General features: G+C 39.9%; 1 protein-coding gene across 17 annotated transcripts in view; it reads left to right on the forward strand.

The window, feature by feature from the left end:
- Positions 1 to 12,927, forward strand: part of PDLIM5 (PDZ and LIM domain 5) — a 234,558-nt gene that overhangs the window by 177,136 nt on the left and 44,495 nt on the right. For all 17 annotated transcript variants that reach the window (XM_086406562.1, XM_086406567.1, XM_086406563.1 and 14 more), the window contains one exon: positions 3,244 to 3,428. In XM_086406562.1, coding sequence (XP_086262688.1) covers positions 3,244 to 3,428 — 185 coding nt within the window. The remainder of the gene's footprint in view (positions 1 to 3,243; positions 3,429 to 12,927) is intronic.

Genomic DNA, 12,927 nt, shown 5'->3' on the forward strand with positions numbered 1-12,927 from the left:
AAGAATTGATGCTTTTGAACTGTGGTGTTGGAGAAGACTCTTGAGAGTCCTTTGGACTGCAAGGAGATCCAACCAGTCCATTCTAAAGGAGATCAGTCCTGGGTGTTCATTGGAAGGACTGATGTTGAAGCTGAAACTCCAATACTTTGGCCACCTGATGCAAAGAGCTGACTCATTTGAAAAGACCCTGACACTGGAAAAGATTGAGGGCGGGAGGAGAAAGGGATGACAGAGGTTGAGGTGGTTGAATGGTACCACCGACTCAATGGACGTGAATTTGGGTAGACTCTGGGAGTTGGTGATGGACAGGGAGGCCTGGCGTGCTGCAGTTCATTGGATCGCAAAGAGTCGGACACGACTGAGCGACTGAACTGAACTGAATCACAGTGTTTCAGGTATACAATATAAGTGAATTGCTTTACCGTATGCCTGAAACATTGTAAGTCAACAATATTTTTCATATTCTTCAATTTCCATTATAGGTTATTACAAGATATTGAGTATAGTTCCCTGCTATACAGTAGGCCCTTGTTTATCTATTTTATATACAGTAGTATGTATCTGTTAATCCCAAATTGCTGATTTATCCCCCCTTTCCCCTTTGGTAACCCACAAGTTTGTTTTCTATATCTGTGAGTCTACTTCTGTCTTGTAAATAAGTTCATTTGTATTTTTTTTTTTTTAGATTCCACACGTGAGTGATGGCATATGATATTTGTCTTGTAAATAAGTTCATTTGTATTTTTTTTTTTTTTAGATTCCACATGTGAGTGATGGCATATGATATTTGTCTTTCTCTGTGTGACTCAGTATATAATTTCTAGGTTTATCCTTGTTGCTGTAAATGGCATTATTTCATTCTTTTTATGGCTGAGTAATATTCCATTGTATATATGTGCCACATCTTCTTTATCCATGGGAATCCATTCTGTTGATAGACACTTAGGTTGCTTCCATGTTTTGGCTATTATAAATAGTGCTGCTATAAACACTGGGGTGTGTGTATCTTTTTGAATTAGAGTTTTTGTAAAATAAAATAATTTGTCCATCACAAATCTTTTAAAAGGTACTTAATGCTTAAATTTGGTTTCCATTAATATTCTTTATTGTGTCTTTACTGATAATTGTGTTCAGCATGGCCATTAGGTAAACTGTCTTTCACTTTTTATTTATGATAAAATTATTAAACTGCTTAAGTTTTTCATATTTTTTTTAACATCAAGCAGATTTGAGTTTTCATTAAACTCATTAGAAATGATAGAAGAAGATGATAGCTCTGCTACACTTGAATGTGAGGGAACAGTAATAGGGAATAGTATTTCAAGGTAGTTAAAATAGCTCTAATGTGATTCTTCAAAACTACCTGTTGTCACAAGTGCCCTAAACCCACCATCAGGTTTGGATGACTCCCGGGAGGACTTAGCAGAACTTATAGTCTCTAGTAGTGCTCATGATTGAGAGTCATTCCAGTGAAAGATTACAAAGCAAAATCAGCACAGAGAAAGGTGCATGGGGCCAAGTTGAGAAGAAAGGAGGCTGTAGTTTCCAAACCTCCCCGTGAGGTCACCCGTGATGTGTGGATGCCTATGGCAAGGAGTTACAAGACATGCAAAGTGTTCTCTACCAGAGAAGCTCTTTAGAAACTAAGTTCCTGAGACGGGTTTCGTTGGGGCTCATCACGTAGGCATGCTGTGCCTCATTCGTACCCAGTCTCCAGCTTGCAGAAGGACAGCAGGTGTTTATCATAAACCACACTGTTGATAAAGTTTAGGTGCAGTGAGCACTCTTTGTCTTTTAGAGAAACTTTTATATGACTGTAGGGAACTGTTTACCAGCCAAGTTCCCAAAAGCCAGTCACAGGGCAGCCTTGCAGCAGCCTTCCTAAGGATAGGTAGCATCAGCCCGCTCTGTTAGGCTGTGCAGGGTTCAAGAGGCATTGGGGAAATTAGGTAATACAGTCATTTACAGTAATATGGTGGGCATGATTGCAGTTGAAACTTCAGCCTAAGAGTATAACTAAGGGTATTTATTTTGTCTAGCTGTTGATTTCAGGTATTGAAGGAATTGAGTTTCTGTGCATAGAATTATTTAGGAAGTGGTAGCTCAGTTTCTGTTGACAAGCCACTAGGAAGTATTCTTATTGTCATTGTTACCATTTTTATTATACTTCATTTGAGAGAAACTGTTTATAGTATTACATCATTCCAGAAGTGCCTACTTTAGAATTTGGACTACCTAGAATTATTTTTTTAATCAGGATATGTAAGTATAAATAACAAATGACTGGGGTAATAAAACCATATCATCTTCTATATCAAACTGGAACCAGTGTAAATAAGACCTCCTGTTAAGCAAATAGCTCTGATTGAGAGAGGACAGTGGCAGACTTGTCTCTTGTTTTTTTGTATCATGAACACTGAACACTGGATGCTGTGTTAGGCTACAGATTTTGTCTCCTGTTTTCCACTATGTAACACAGTGTCTGGCATGTATTATAGTAGGTGCTTAAGTATTTACTGAATGAATGAGTAACTGAGCGAGTGTGTGAGTGAAACGAGTGACTGGTGAGATGTCAGGGAAACTTAGTCCATAAGATACCACAAGAATGTGGTAAAGAAAAAGCCGCATCTGCCATTTCATACAGATAATCAAGGATTCTCCAATAATTAATTGTTGTATTCTACATGACCCTTCTGGAATGTTGAGATAGAGGAAATTAGCTGCTTATTTAAAAGAATTGGCTGTGTAACTTTTCCAGTGCCTAATTTCTCAGGTTTGGGCTTCCCTGGTGGCTCTGGTAGAGAATTTGCCTGCCAATGCAGAAGAGGTGGTTTGATTCCTGGGCCAGGAGGATCCCCTGGAGAAGGAAATGGCAACCCACTCCAGTTCTCTTGCTGGGATAATCCCTTGGACAGAGGAGTCTGGGTTATAGCAAACAGAGTTGCAAAAGAGTCAGACATGGCTTAGCAACTAAACGACAAAAACAACAATTTCTCAGAGTAGACCTTTTAAAGGGAATTTCCAAAGATTGAACAAATGCAACCCGATTGTTTTCCTTTCCTTTTCTTTTTTCTGTTTTAAAGAGAGTCAGTCCCCTGTCATGGTATTAGAGTTTTCTTTAAAATATCAATTAATCAATATTTTTGTTTTTCTTAGAGATTTAATAGGCTGAGAAAAGGACAAATCACTACTAAGTTAGATTACTATCACTTTACCAAAAACGTCTCCTCCTTTTCTCTCCAGCAATGCCCAGGAGTCTTCTCTGCAGTCTGCCCCATCAGCAGGTGCAGCTTGGAGCTCCCCCGAGAGGCCGGGAAGCCCAGGCTCGGCCAGACCAGGGGTAGCCGGACTCACCACTGCTGCTGCCTTCAAGCCTCTGGGGTCCAGTGGGATCAAGTCACCAAGCTGGCAACGGCCCAGCCAAGCAGGTACTTCGCCAGAGAAATCTCTTGCTTTTCTACATTTAAATATAACTATGAAAATGTGTTCTGGGATATATTTCAGCTAGAATTCACTGCTGAAACCCTTCTCAATCATCTGAGATTTACAAAAGACTGGGAAGAGTAGTTGCAGCTATTTTTTCCTCTGAAGTGTCTGATTAACATTCTGTGTGTGTGTGACACAGCTGCCACTTGCTATTTATAATTATAGAATTGAGAGCATTTCCTGGTTTTCCAGATTACCCAAGAAGCATGGGTTGAATTGTAAATTTGGGGTCTTATTAACAAACTATGTTGTTTGAAGATTAGCCTTGGACATACAACATCCTGGTTTTGATCATATACACAGAACAACAGGACAGATACACTTGCTGCCATCAGTTATTGAAGAAAGAAAGAGTCTTTTACTTCCCGTCTTTGGGCTCCATCTGGAAACTTGACTTTACATTCACTTCTATAGATAAATCTTGCCTGGAGAATCCCAGGGATGGGGGAGCCTGGTGGGCTGCCGTCTATGGGGTTGCACAGAGTCCGACACAACTGAAGCGACTTAGCAGCAGCAGATATGTCATCAAGATTCCCTTTACTACCCAGCCACTGGTAATTTACTTCCTATCAGGCTTCCCTGATAGGGAAGAATCCGCCTGCAGTGTCAGAGACCCTGGTTCGATTCCTGGGTCAGGAAGATCCGCTGGAGAAGGGACAGGCTACCCACTCCAGTATTCTTGAGCTTCCCTTGTGGCTCAGTTGGTAAAGGGTCCACCTGCAATGCAGGAGACCTGGGATTGATCCCTGGGTTGGGAAGATCCCCTGGAGAAGGGAAAGGCTACCCACTCCAGCATTCTGGCCTAGAGAATCACATGGACTGTGTAGTCCTTGGAGGTCACAAAGAGTCAGACTTGACAAAGTGACTTTCACTTCACTTCTCACCCTCAACCTTGTTGACCTCCAAGTGGTACCTCCAACGCTATGTGTCTGAGAATACCCTACCTGTCTCTGGGGATGATAACCAGGCACCAGAGCGAGAGTGAAAGCTTGAGACTCCATTCCCATGCTCTCACTCACAGTAACTAACACGTAATGATTCCATCTCTTACTTAGTATTTCTCAAATTTCTTTTCTCCTCTTTGTGGTCTCAGCAACTGCCTTGGTTCAGGCCCTGGTCTTTGCAGACAACTCCTAACTAATTTCCCCATCTCCTTCTCAGCCTGGAAGTCTGTCCTCCTTACTGCAAGGGATATTTCTAAAACTCATTTGCCCATGTTACTCTCCTGCTGCACAGGCTGGATTGTTTCCCCCTTCCTTCATTAATCATTAAGACCTTTTCCCTCTGACCTCTGCTAACTTTTCAGTCTCATCTTCTGCTGCTCACACTTTGTAACTGCTCTGGTTTTACTAAAACTTCTTCAGTTACTGAGACTTGCCATGTTAATTTGCTTTTGAAAGTTCAGGTTCTTCTGCAAAGAAGATACTTTTTTAACTTATCCCTTGTATATTTCTAGTCTTCCTTCATCAGTTTTGGGATGGGTATTAATTGAATAAACAAGGGGCTGCTTTGGAAAATATGATAACTTTTTTAACTTTCTATAGAAAAATAGGTCATTTATTGTTTTTTTTTAGTTGATAAGAGTGGAAAGAATGAATTTTTAGTTAATTAGGAATCCATCTTTGTGTTTCGTATTTTCCATAACATTTAAATATATTAATGCTAACTTCATTTATTGTAAGTAAATTATCTTTAATAAATTACTAATTATTTATATAGTTAAAATTTATTTCATAGTGTCATTTTCATGTTTTTGAATTACCATTACTCATTTTTAAAGCTAAAAGCATTGTGTGGAAGAAAGAGGAAAGGCCATTACACATGACGTGGGCTATTTTGTTTGCTTGTTTATTATCTTAATTAAAAAAAAATTTTTTTTAAATTTGACTGAGCTGCTCAGCAGGTAGGATCTTAGTTCCCCAACCAGGCATCAAACCTGTGCCCGCTACAGTGGAAGTGCAGGGTCCTAACCACTTGACTGCCAAGAGATCCCCTGATTGAGACTATTTGAAACAAAAGACTATTTTATTACTTTTGAAAACTTAAAAGATTTAGAATAATATCATTCGCAAGACCTATTTTGGAAAAAATGCTGACACTTCAGCCCTCAGTTCAGTTCAGTTCAGTCGCTCAGTCGTGTTCGACTCTTTGTGACCCCATGAATCACAGTACGCCAGACCTCCCTGTCCATCACCAACTCCCAGAATTCACTCAGACTCATGTCCATCAAGTCGGTGATGCCATCCAGCCATTTCATCCTCTGTCATCCCCTTCTCCTCCTGCCCCCAATCCCTCCCAGCATCAGGATCTTTTCCAGTGAGTCAATTCTTTGCATGAGGTGGCCAAAGTACTAGAGTTTCAGCTTTAGCATCAGTCCCTCCAGTGAACACCCAGGGCTGATCTTGTTTAGAATGGACTGGTTGGATCTCCTTGCAGTCCAAGGGCCCTACACATTTTTAATTATTTCCACTTATTTAGAACTTATCTATGACAATGAAGAATTGCTGTATTTATTTTATATATGATTAGAATACAAAAAGTAACTTTCACAAAAAATTTGGGGGGTATAGTCATTGGAAGCAAACAGGAGAATGTTTCCTAAAAGAGCAAGGAAAAGACTAAATTTCAGAGGTAGAACTGAAAGAAGGGTACAGAGTATACATGCTGTGAAGCTCAGGAAGCTATATGTACCGCTTTTGGAAAATCAGAAACTGTGGGCAAAATACTACTCAGCCTGTTAGAATAAAAAGAAAACTTCCAATTGATGTCAAACTCTTGGAGGATACACTACAGCAAAATTACCACAAGAGGGCGATAGAATCCTTTTTTTCTCTCATTCTAATATAATTTAATAATCAAAACAGGCAAATAAATATAATCATGATTCACATGGTTAGTATTTAAAATATTAACCCTTTTACAGAAGGTGTAACTGAATTTAATCTGAGCAAAACTATAACAGGATAGAAAACTGTATGTTGTATAGTATAAAGCATTAATTATTATTAAAAGGAAGTATGTTTTGCCATTGTGAAGTGTTAGTTGAATTACATCTTGATGCTTAAATCAGAAAATATTTGCAGAACTCCTGCTGTTTATCTTGCTCTAGGTACTATACTGGCACTTAGTGAGTTTACGTTATGTTAAAATTACTTATTTTATGTTACTTTGTAAAAATTGTAAAATAAATACAAAATTCCTAGCCACTCAAGTTCTTTTATTCTACTCTAACAGTATACCGTATTTCAAACAAAGTAAAACAATACCTCAGAATCTACTCTTAGTCTCTCATAAATAGTTTCAAGGACTTCCTTATGCAAATGTTTCCCATTTGTTCTTTTGATTTAGAAGGTTTTAACTGTCACATTTGACTGTGTGGATCACGACAAACTGGAAAGCTCTTAGAGAGATGGGAATACCAGACCCTCTTACCCGTCTCCTGAGAAACCTGTATGCAGGTCAAGAAGCAACAGTTGGAACCCTGTATGGAACAACTGATTGGTTCGAGATCAAGAAAGGAGTACGACAGGGCTGTCTGCTGTCACCCTGTTTGTTTAACCTATATGCTGAGCACATTGTGAGAAATGCTGGGCTGGATAAGTTACAAGACGAAATCAAGATAGGTAGGAGAAATATCAACAGCCTCAGATATGCAGATGATACCACTCTACTCTTGTTGAGGGTGAAGGAGGAGAGTGAAAGAGCCGGCTTAAAACTAATATTAAAAAAACTAAGATCATGGCATCCTACCCCATTGCTGCATGGCAAATAGAAGGGTAAAAGGAGGAAGTAGAGATTTCCTCTTCTTGGGCTCTAAAATCACTGCGGACAGTGACTGCAGCCATGAAATCAGAAGACAGTTGCTTCTTGGCAGGAAAGTGGTGGCAAGCCTAGACAGTGTGTTGAAAAGCAGAGACATTACTCTGCCAACTAAGGTCCATATAGTCAAGGCTATGGTCTTCCCAGTGGTATCGTTATGGTTGTGAGAGCTGGACTGTAAAAAAGGCAGAATGCCAAAGAATTGATGCCTTTGAACTGTGGTGCTGGAGAAGACTCCTGAAAGTCCCTTGGACAGCAAGGAGATCAAGCCAGTCAATCTTAAGGGAGATCAACCCTAAATATTCACTGGAAGGACTGATGCTGAAGCTCCAGTATTTTGGTCATCTGATGCGAACAGTTGACTCATTGGAAAAGTCCCTGATGCTGGAATAGATTGAGGGCAGAAGGAGAAGAGGGCATAAGAGGATGAGATGGCTGGGTGGCATTACCAATTCAGTGAACGTGAACTTGGACAAATTCTGGGAGATGGTGAGGGACAGGGAGGCCTGGCGTGCCGCAGTCCATGGGGTCGCAAAGATTTGGACACGACTAGGTGATTGAACAACAAAAGTTGTCGCATGATGTATTCTTAATGTTCTTCACAACTGACCTGTGAAAAGGACAGTTTCCACCAAAGGTTGCAAAAGCTGCAGAGGCAAGTCACTGCACTCCTTTGGACTCAGATAGAGCATTGGCAGGTGGCATTGCTTCTCTCACACCGAGAACTTCAGGTGTCTTTTTCTTGATAGTTCACAGCTGTGCTCTAGTGTGGGTTAAGAAAAGAGGAAGAGAAGATTTTTTAATCCCCCTGCCCTCCCACCATCACCAAAGAATTCCTATCACCAGTGATGTCATTTTAAAATAATTCCTACAGTGGGGTAGGAAGGATCAGATCAGAATCACTAAAATGCAGTCTGTGGCCCATTTAGTTGATAATGAAACAGTTTAATGGGTCATAGCCAGTATTTTCATTAAAAAATGAAATAGAATAGAAAAATTGAGAATATTTTACTATATGAAGTATTTTAACGTATTATGGGTAGGTATCATGTTATGAAAATGTGGTTTTAGTTTACATATATATGTATGTATGTGTATATGTATGTACATAATTATATACAAACATATATTTTGGATCAGCAGATAAAGTGTACAACAGGAAAAGTGTATTTCTTATTTTTTTATAGTTAAGAAAAAGTTTGAAAGTCATTTATTTAAAGAAGTATTTTAGTCATGAGGTTTGAAATGATAGCCAAAAAGAAGAAAAAAGATTGCATTGAAAGGGTAATTGAAATCTTAAGCCTTACTAGTGTATTCTGAACCCGTCATGGGTTTCTATAATACTACCTCCATTAACATTCTGACTTTAAATCTTAGATCATTGCACTGGTGGTATAATATAGCCTGTGTTATCCAGAAGTCTTTCAGGAAAACAGTAAAGCATTAAGTGTTAGTTGCTCAGTCGTGTCTGACTCTTTACTACCCCATATACTGTAGCCTGCCAGGCTCCTCTGTCCATGGAATTCTCCAGGCAAGATTACTGGAATGGGTAGCCATTCCCTTCTCCAGGGATCACCCAGGAATCGAACCTGGATCTTCTGCATTGCAGGCAGATTCTTTTCCCTCTGAGCCACCAAGGAAGTCCATAGGTGTTGTTCGCTGAGTCACGTTTAACTCTTTATGACCCCAAGGACTGTAACCCACCAGGCTCTTCTGTCCAGTGGATAAATAGGAACTAGGTGTGTATGGAACAGCATTATGGTTTAGACTGGGTCTTCTTTGTTTTCTCAGGCATATTCTTTAACATACATCACCATACATACACAAGCTTGCCAATGACTGACAAAGAAATAAATATTTTAGGATGCAAAATGTTAAAGAGTTCATAGTCTGCGTGAAAGTATCAAGATACAAAAGAAAGGTGAACCCATGGTTGAGTTTTTATGTAAGCTAGCAATACTGCTGCCTGCTTGCCCTGTACGTTGGTATACTTCCAGAATTCAGATGCAGTAGTCCCTTTAGAACTGTTTATTGATCTATAAAAATATATAAAAGATGAGATTCTTGATATTTTTCAGAATTGAAGATTTGTACTTTTTACACTAATATTTTAATACATGCATGTATTTGTATGTCTAATAGGTATTTTAATGCTCAAAACCTTCATATTGTATATTCATAAGTAGTTAGATAGATATTCTTAAAACCTTCATAAAGGTAATAGTGTAAGTTTAAAAATATGTTCTTGTGTTTATGTAAGTGCCCTAATTTGCTGTGTAATATTTTTTCTAGATTCTGTGTAGGTTATAAATACCAGATTGTGTCCTGGGTTGCTCAGTCGTGTCTGACTCCTTGCAACCCTGGGGACTGTAGCCCACTAGGCTCCTTTGTCCATGGGATTTTCTAGGCAAGAATACTGGAGTGGGTTGCCATTTACTCCTCCAGGGAATAGATACCAGATTAAGTAAATTAATTCATTTGATGCAAGTGTATATGTGTGTGTGTGTGTGTGTGTATATATATATATATATATATATATATATAAAATCTTACTGTCTTACCAAATACAGTCAGATGTTTTTTCACAAATCCAGTCTTAGGACTAAATGTTTGATGCACATCAGTTTTCTAACTTCAATTATTTGCAAAATGAGAATGACCAGTTCCTTAGAATATAAACCGTAATTTCTTAGATTGGGCCATTGTTCATCACTGTTTATTGACGGGAGGGCCCTGAAGCATAGGAGTTCCTGCCCTCTGCTGTAGGAATTTCACAAGACCAGAGATATTCCCCAGGTAGAGAATTCTGGGGCTTTGGTTTCTTTATCTATTAAAAGAAGAGTCTAAAAAGGTCCCCTGTAGCATTGTTGGGAAGTTCCAATGATATATATGGAAGTGTTTGGTACATAGAGGGCACTCGAGAAAGGGTAAGTTTTTAGCCTTTTATTACTTTTAATGATAGTATTTAAAACTTACGCTGTTACCATCTAGTAAAACACTTCTCCTCACGTGACTTCCTTGCTTAAAAATGTTTTGGGAGCTCTGCCACCCACTAAATGTTTGGCTTCTTACCAGGGCTTACAGTCCTCTCACACCTCGTGCCAGCCTCGCCTCCAGCCCCAGTGTGTAATATTGTTCCTCATGGCCCCTCCAGTCCAGTCACACTCAAGTTCATGAGTTCATCCTGTTCCTTGGACACATACCTCAGTGCTTTGTACAAGAGGCTCTTTTTATTTGAAATGCTTCCCTACCCTTTTATCCCTGAAAAACTTTTCTTCACTCTTTAAGACCAGGTGTCCTTTCCTTTGTGAACCTTTGTTGAACCCTGGAAATAGTTGCCTATTCTTTCTCTGTGTTCTACAAAATTTTGATTATGGCTTTATTATAGCATTCATCATGTTTATTTTGATTATTTGCATATGTGTATTTTATCATCATTTTTAGATCCCCTAAAGGACAGGGATTGGGTCTTACTAATCTTTGTTTTACAGCACAAAACCAGTAGCTGGTACGCACCGTTTCTAGGCCCTCAGTAAATGTCAGTGAGTGATGAGTGGCGGACAGGTTCGTTTGTCTTATTTTAGACATCGTCTTATGATGTGAGGGATTCTCCAGACATTGTTCTTTCCTCCTAGTGGGTGTTAGTCGCTCAGTTGTGTCTACTCTTTGCAATCCCATGGACTGTAGCCTGCCAGGCTCCTCTGTCCATGGGGTTCTGTAGGCAGGAATACTGGAGTGGGTTGCCATTTCCTTCTCCACGGGATCTTCCTGACCCAGGGATCAACCCAGGCCTCCTGCATCGCAGGCAGATTCTTTACCACCTGAGCTACCAGGGAACCTATTCTTTCCTCCTAACAGATTTGAAATTCCCTCAGTGGTCCTTGAACAAAGGTGGACGTGCTGTCTGCCATAGGCTGCCAGTAAACACTGCACATATCCACAAAGGAGAAGGCGCTCCATTGTCCTTGTAGCTTTAGACTTCCAGAAAGCTTCAAAGTTTTGAACATAAATGATACTGTAATTCAGTTCAGTTCAGTTCAGTCATTCAGTCGTGTCCGACTCTTTGCAACCCCAAGAATCGCAGCACGCCAAGCCTCCCTGTCCATCACCAACTCCCAGAGTTCACTCAGATTCATGTCCATCAAGTCAGTGATGCCATCCAGCCATCTCATCCTCTGTCGTCCTCTTCTCCTCCTGCCCCCAGTCCCTCCCAGCATCAGAGTCTTTTCCAAGGAGTCAACTCTTTGCATGAGGTGGCCAAAGTATTGGAGTTTCAGCTTCAGCATCATTCCTTCCAAAGAAATCCCAGGGCTGGTCTCCTTCAGAATGGACTGGTTGGATCTCCTTGCAGTCCAAGGGACTCTCAAGAGGCTTCTCCAACACCACAGTTCAAAAGCATCAATTCTTCAGCGCTCAGCCTTCTTCACAGTCCAACTCTCACATCCATACATGACCACTGGAAAAACCATAGCCTTGACTAGACAGACCTTTGTTGGCAAAGTAATGTTTGCTTTTCAATATGCTATCTAGGTTGGTCGTAACTTTTCTTCCAAGGAGTAAGCGTCTTTTAATTTCATGGCTAATTTCATGGCTGCAATCACCATCTGCAGTGATTTTGGAGCCCCCCAAAATAAAGTCTGACACTGTTTCCACTGTTTCCCCATCTATTTCCCATGAAGTGATGGGACCGGATGCCATGATCTTCGTTTTCTGAATGTTGAGCTTTAAGCCAACTTTTTCACTCTCCTCTTTCACCTTCATCAAGAGGCTTTTTAGTTCCTCTTCACTTTCTGCCATAAGGGTGGTGTCATCTGCATATCTGAGGTGATTGATATTTCTCCTGGAAATCTTGATTCCAGCTTGTGTTTCTTCCAGTCCAGCATTTCTCATGATGTACTCTGCATATAAGTTAAATAAACAGGGTGACAATATACAGCCTTGACGTACTCCTTTTCCTATTTGGAACCAGTCTGTTGTTCCATGTCCAGTTCTAACTGTTGCTTCCTGACCTGCATACAGATTTCTCAAGAGGCAGGTCAGGTGGTCTGGCATTCCCATCTCTTGAAGAATTTTCCACAGTTTCTTGTGATCCACACAGTCAAAGGCTTTGGCATAGTCGGTCAGTAAAGCAGAAACAGATGTTTTTCTGGAACTCTCTTGCTTTTTCGATGATCCAGCGGATGTTGGCAATTTGATCTCTGGTTCCTCTGCCTTTTCTAAAACCAGCTTGAACATCTGGAATTTCACGATTCACATATTGCTGAAGCCTGGCTTGGAGAATTTTGAGCATTACTTTACTAGCATGTGAGAGAAGTGCAATTGTGCAATAGTTTGAGCATTCTTTGGCATTGCCTTTGTTTGGGATTGGAATGAAAACTGACCTTTTCCAGTCCTGTAATTAGTACTCTGTTATTATTTTCCAGTGATTAAAAAAGTATAATAGATCTATAGCTGTATATTAGGAATTTTTAGTCAAAAAATTTAGAAATTTATGGCATATAGGGTACCAAGCATTGGAGTGCAGAGGAAATATTAGAGGTATTCACCCACCATGTCACTGTGGATGAATTAACTTCAGTGCAAAATACCAGTAACAGAAATCCATTAAAAAAAAAAAAAAAC

This window comes from Bos grunniens, chromosome 6 (assembly GCF_055505025.1).
Source record: "Bos grunniens cultivar Pamir isolate PY7600 chromosome 6, Bosgru_T2T1.0, whole genome shotgun sequence".
Taxonomy (NCBI): Eukaryota; Metazoa; Chordata; class Mammalia; order Artiodactyla; family Bovidae; genus Bos; species Bos grunniens.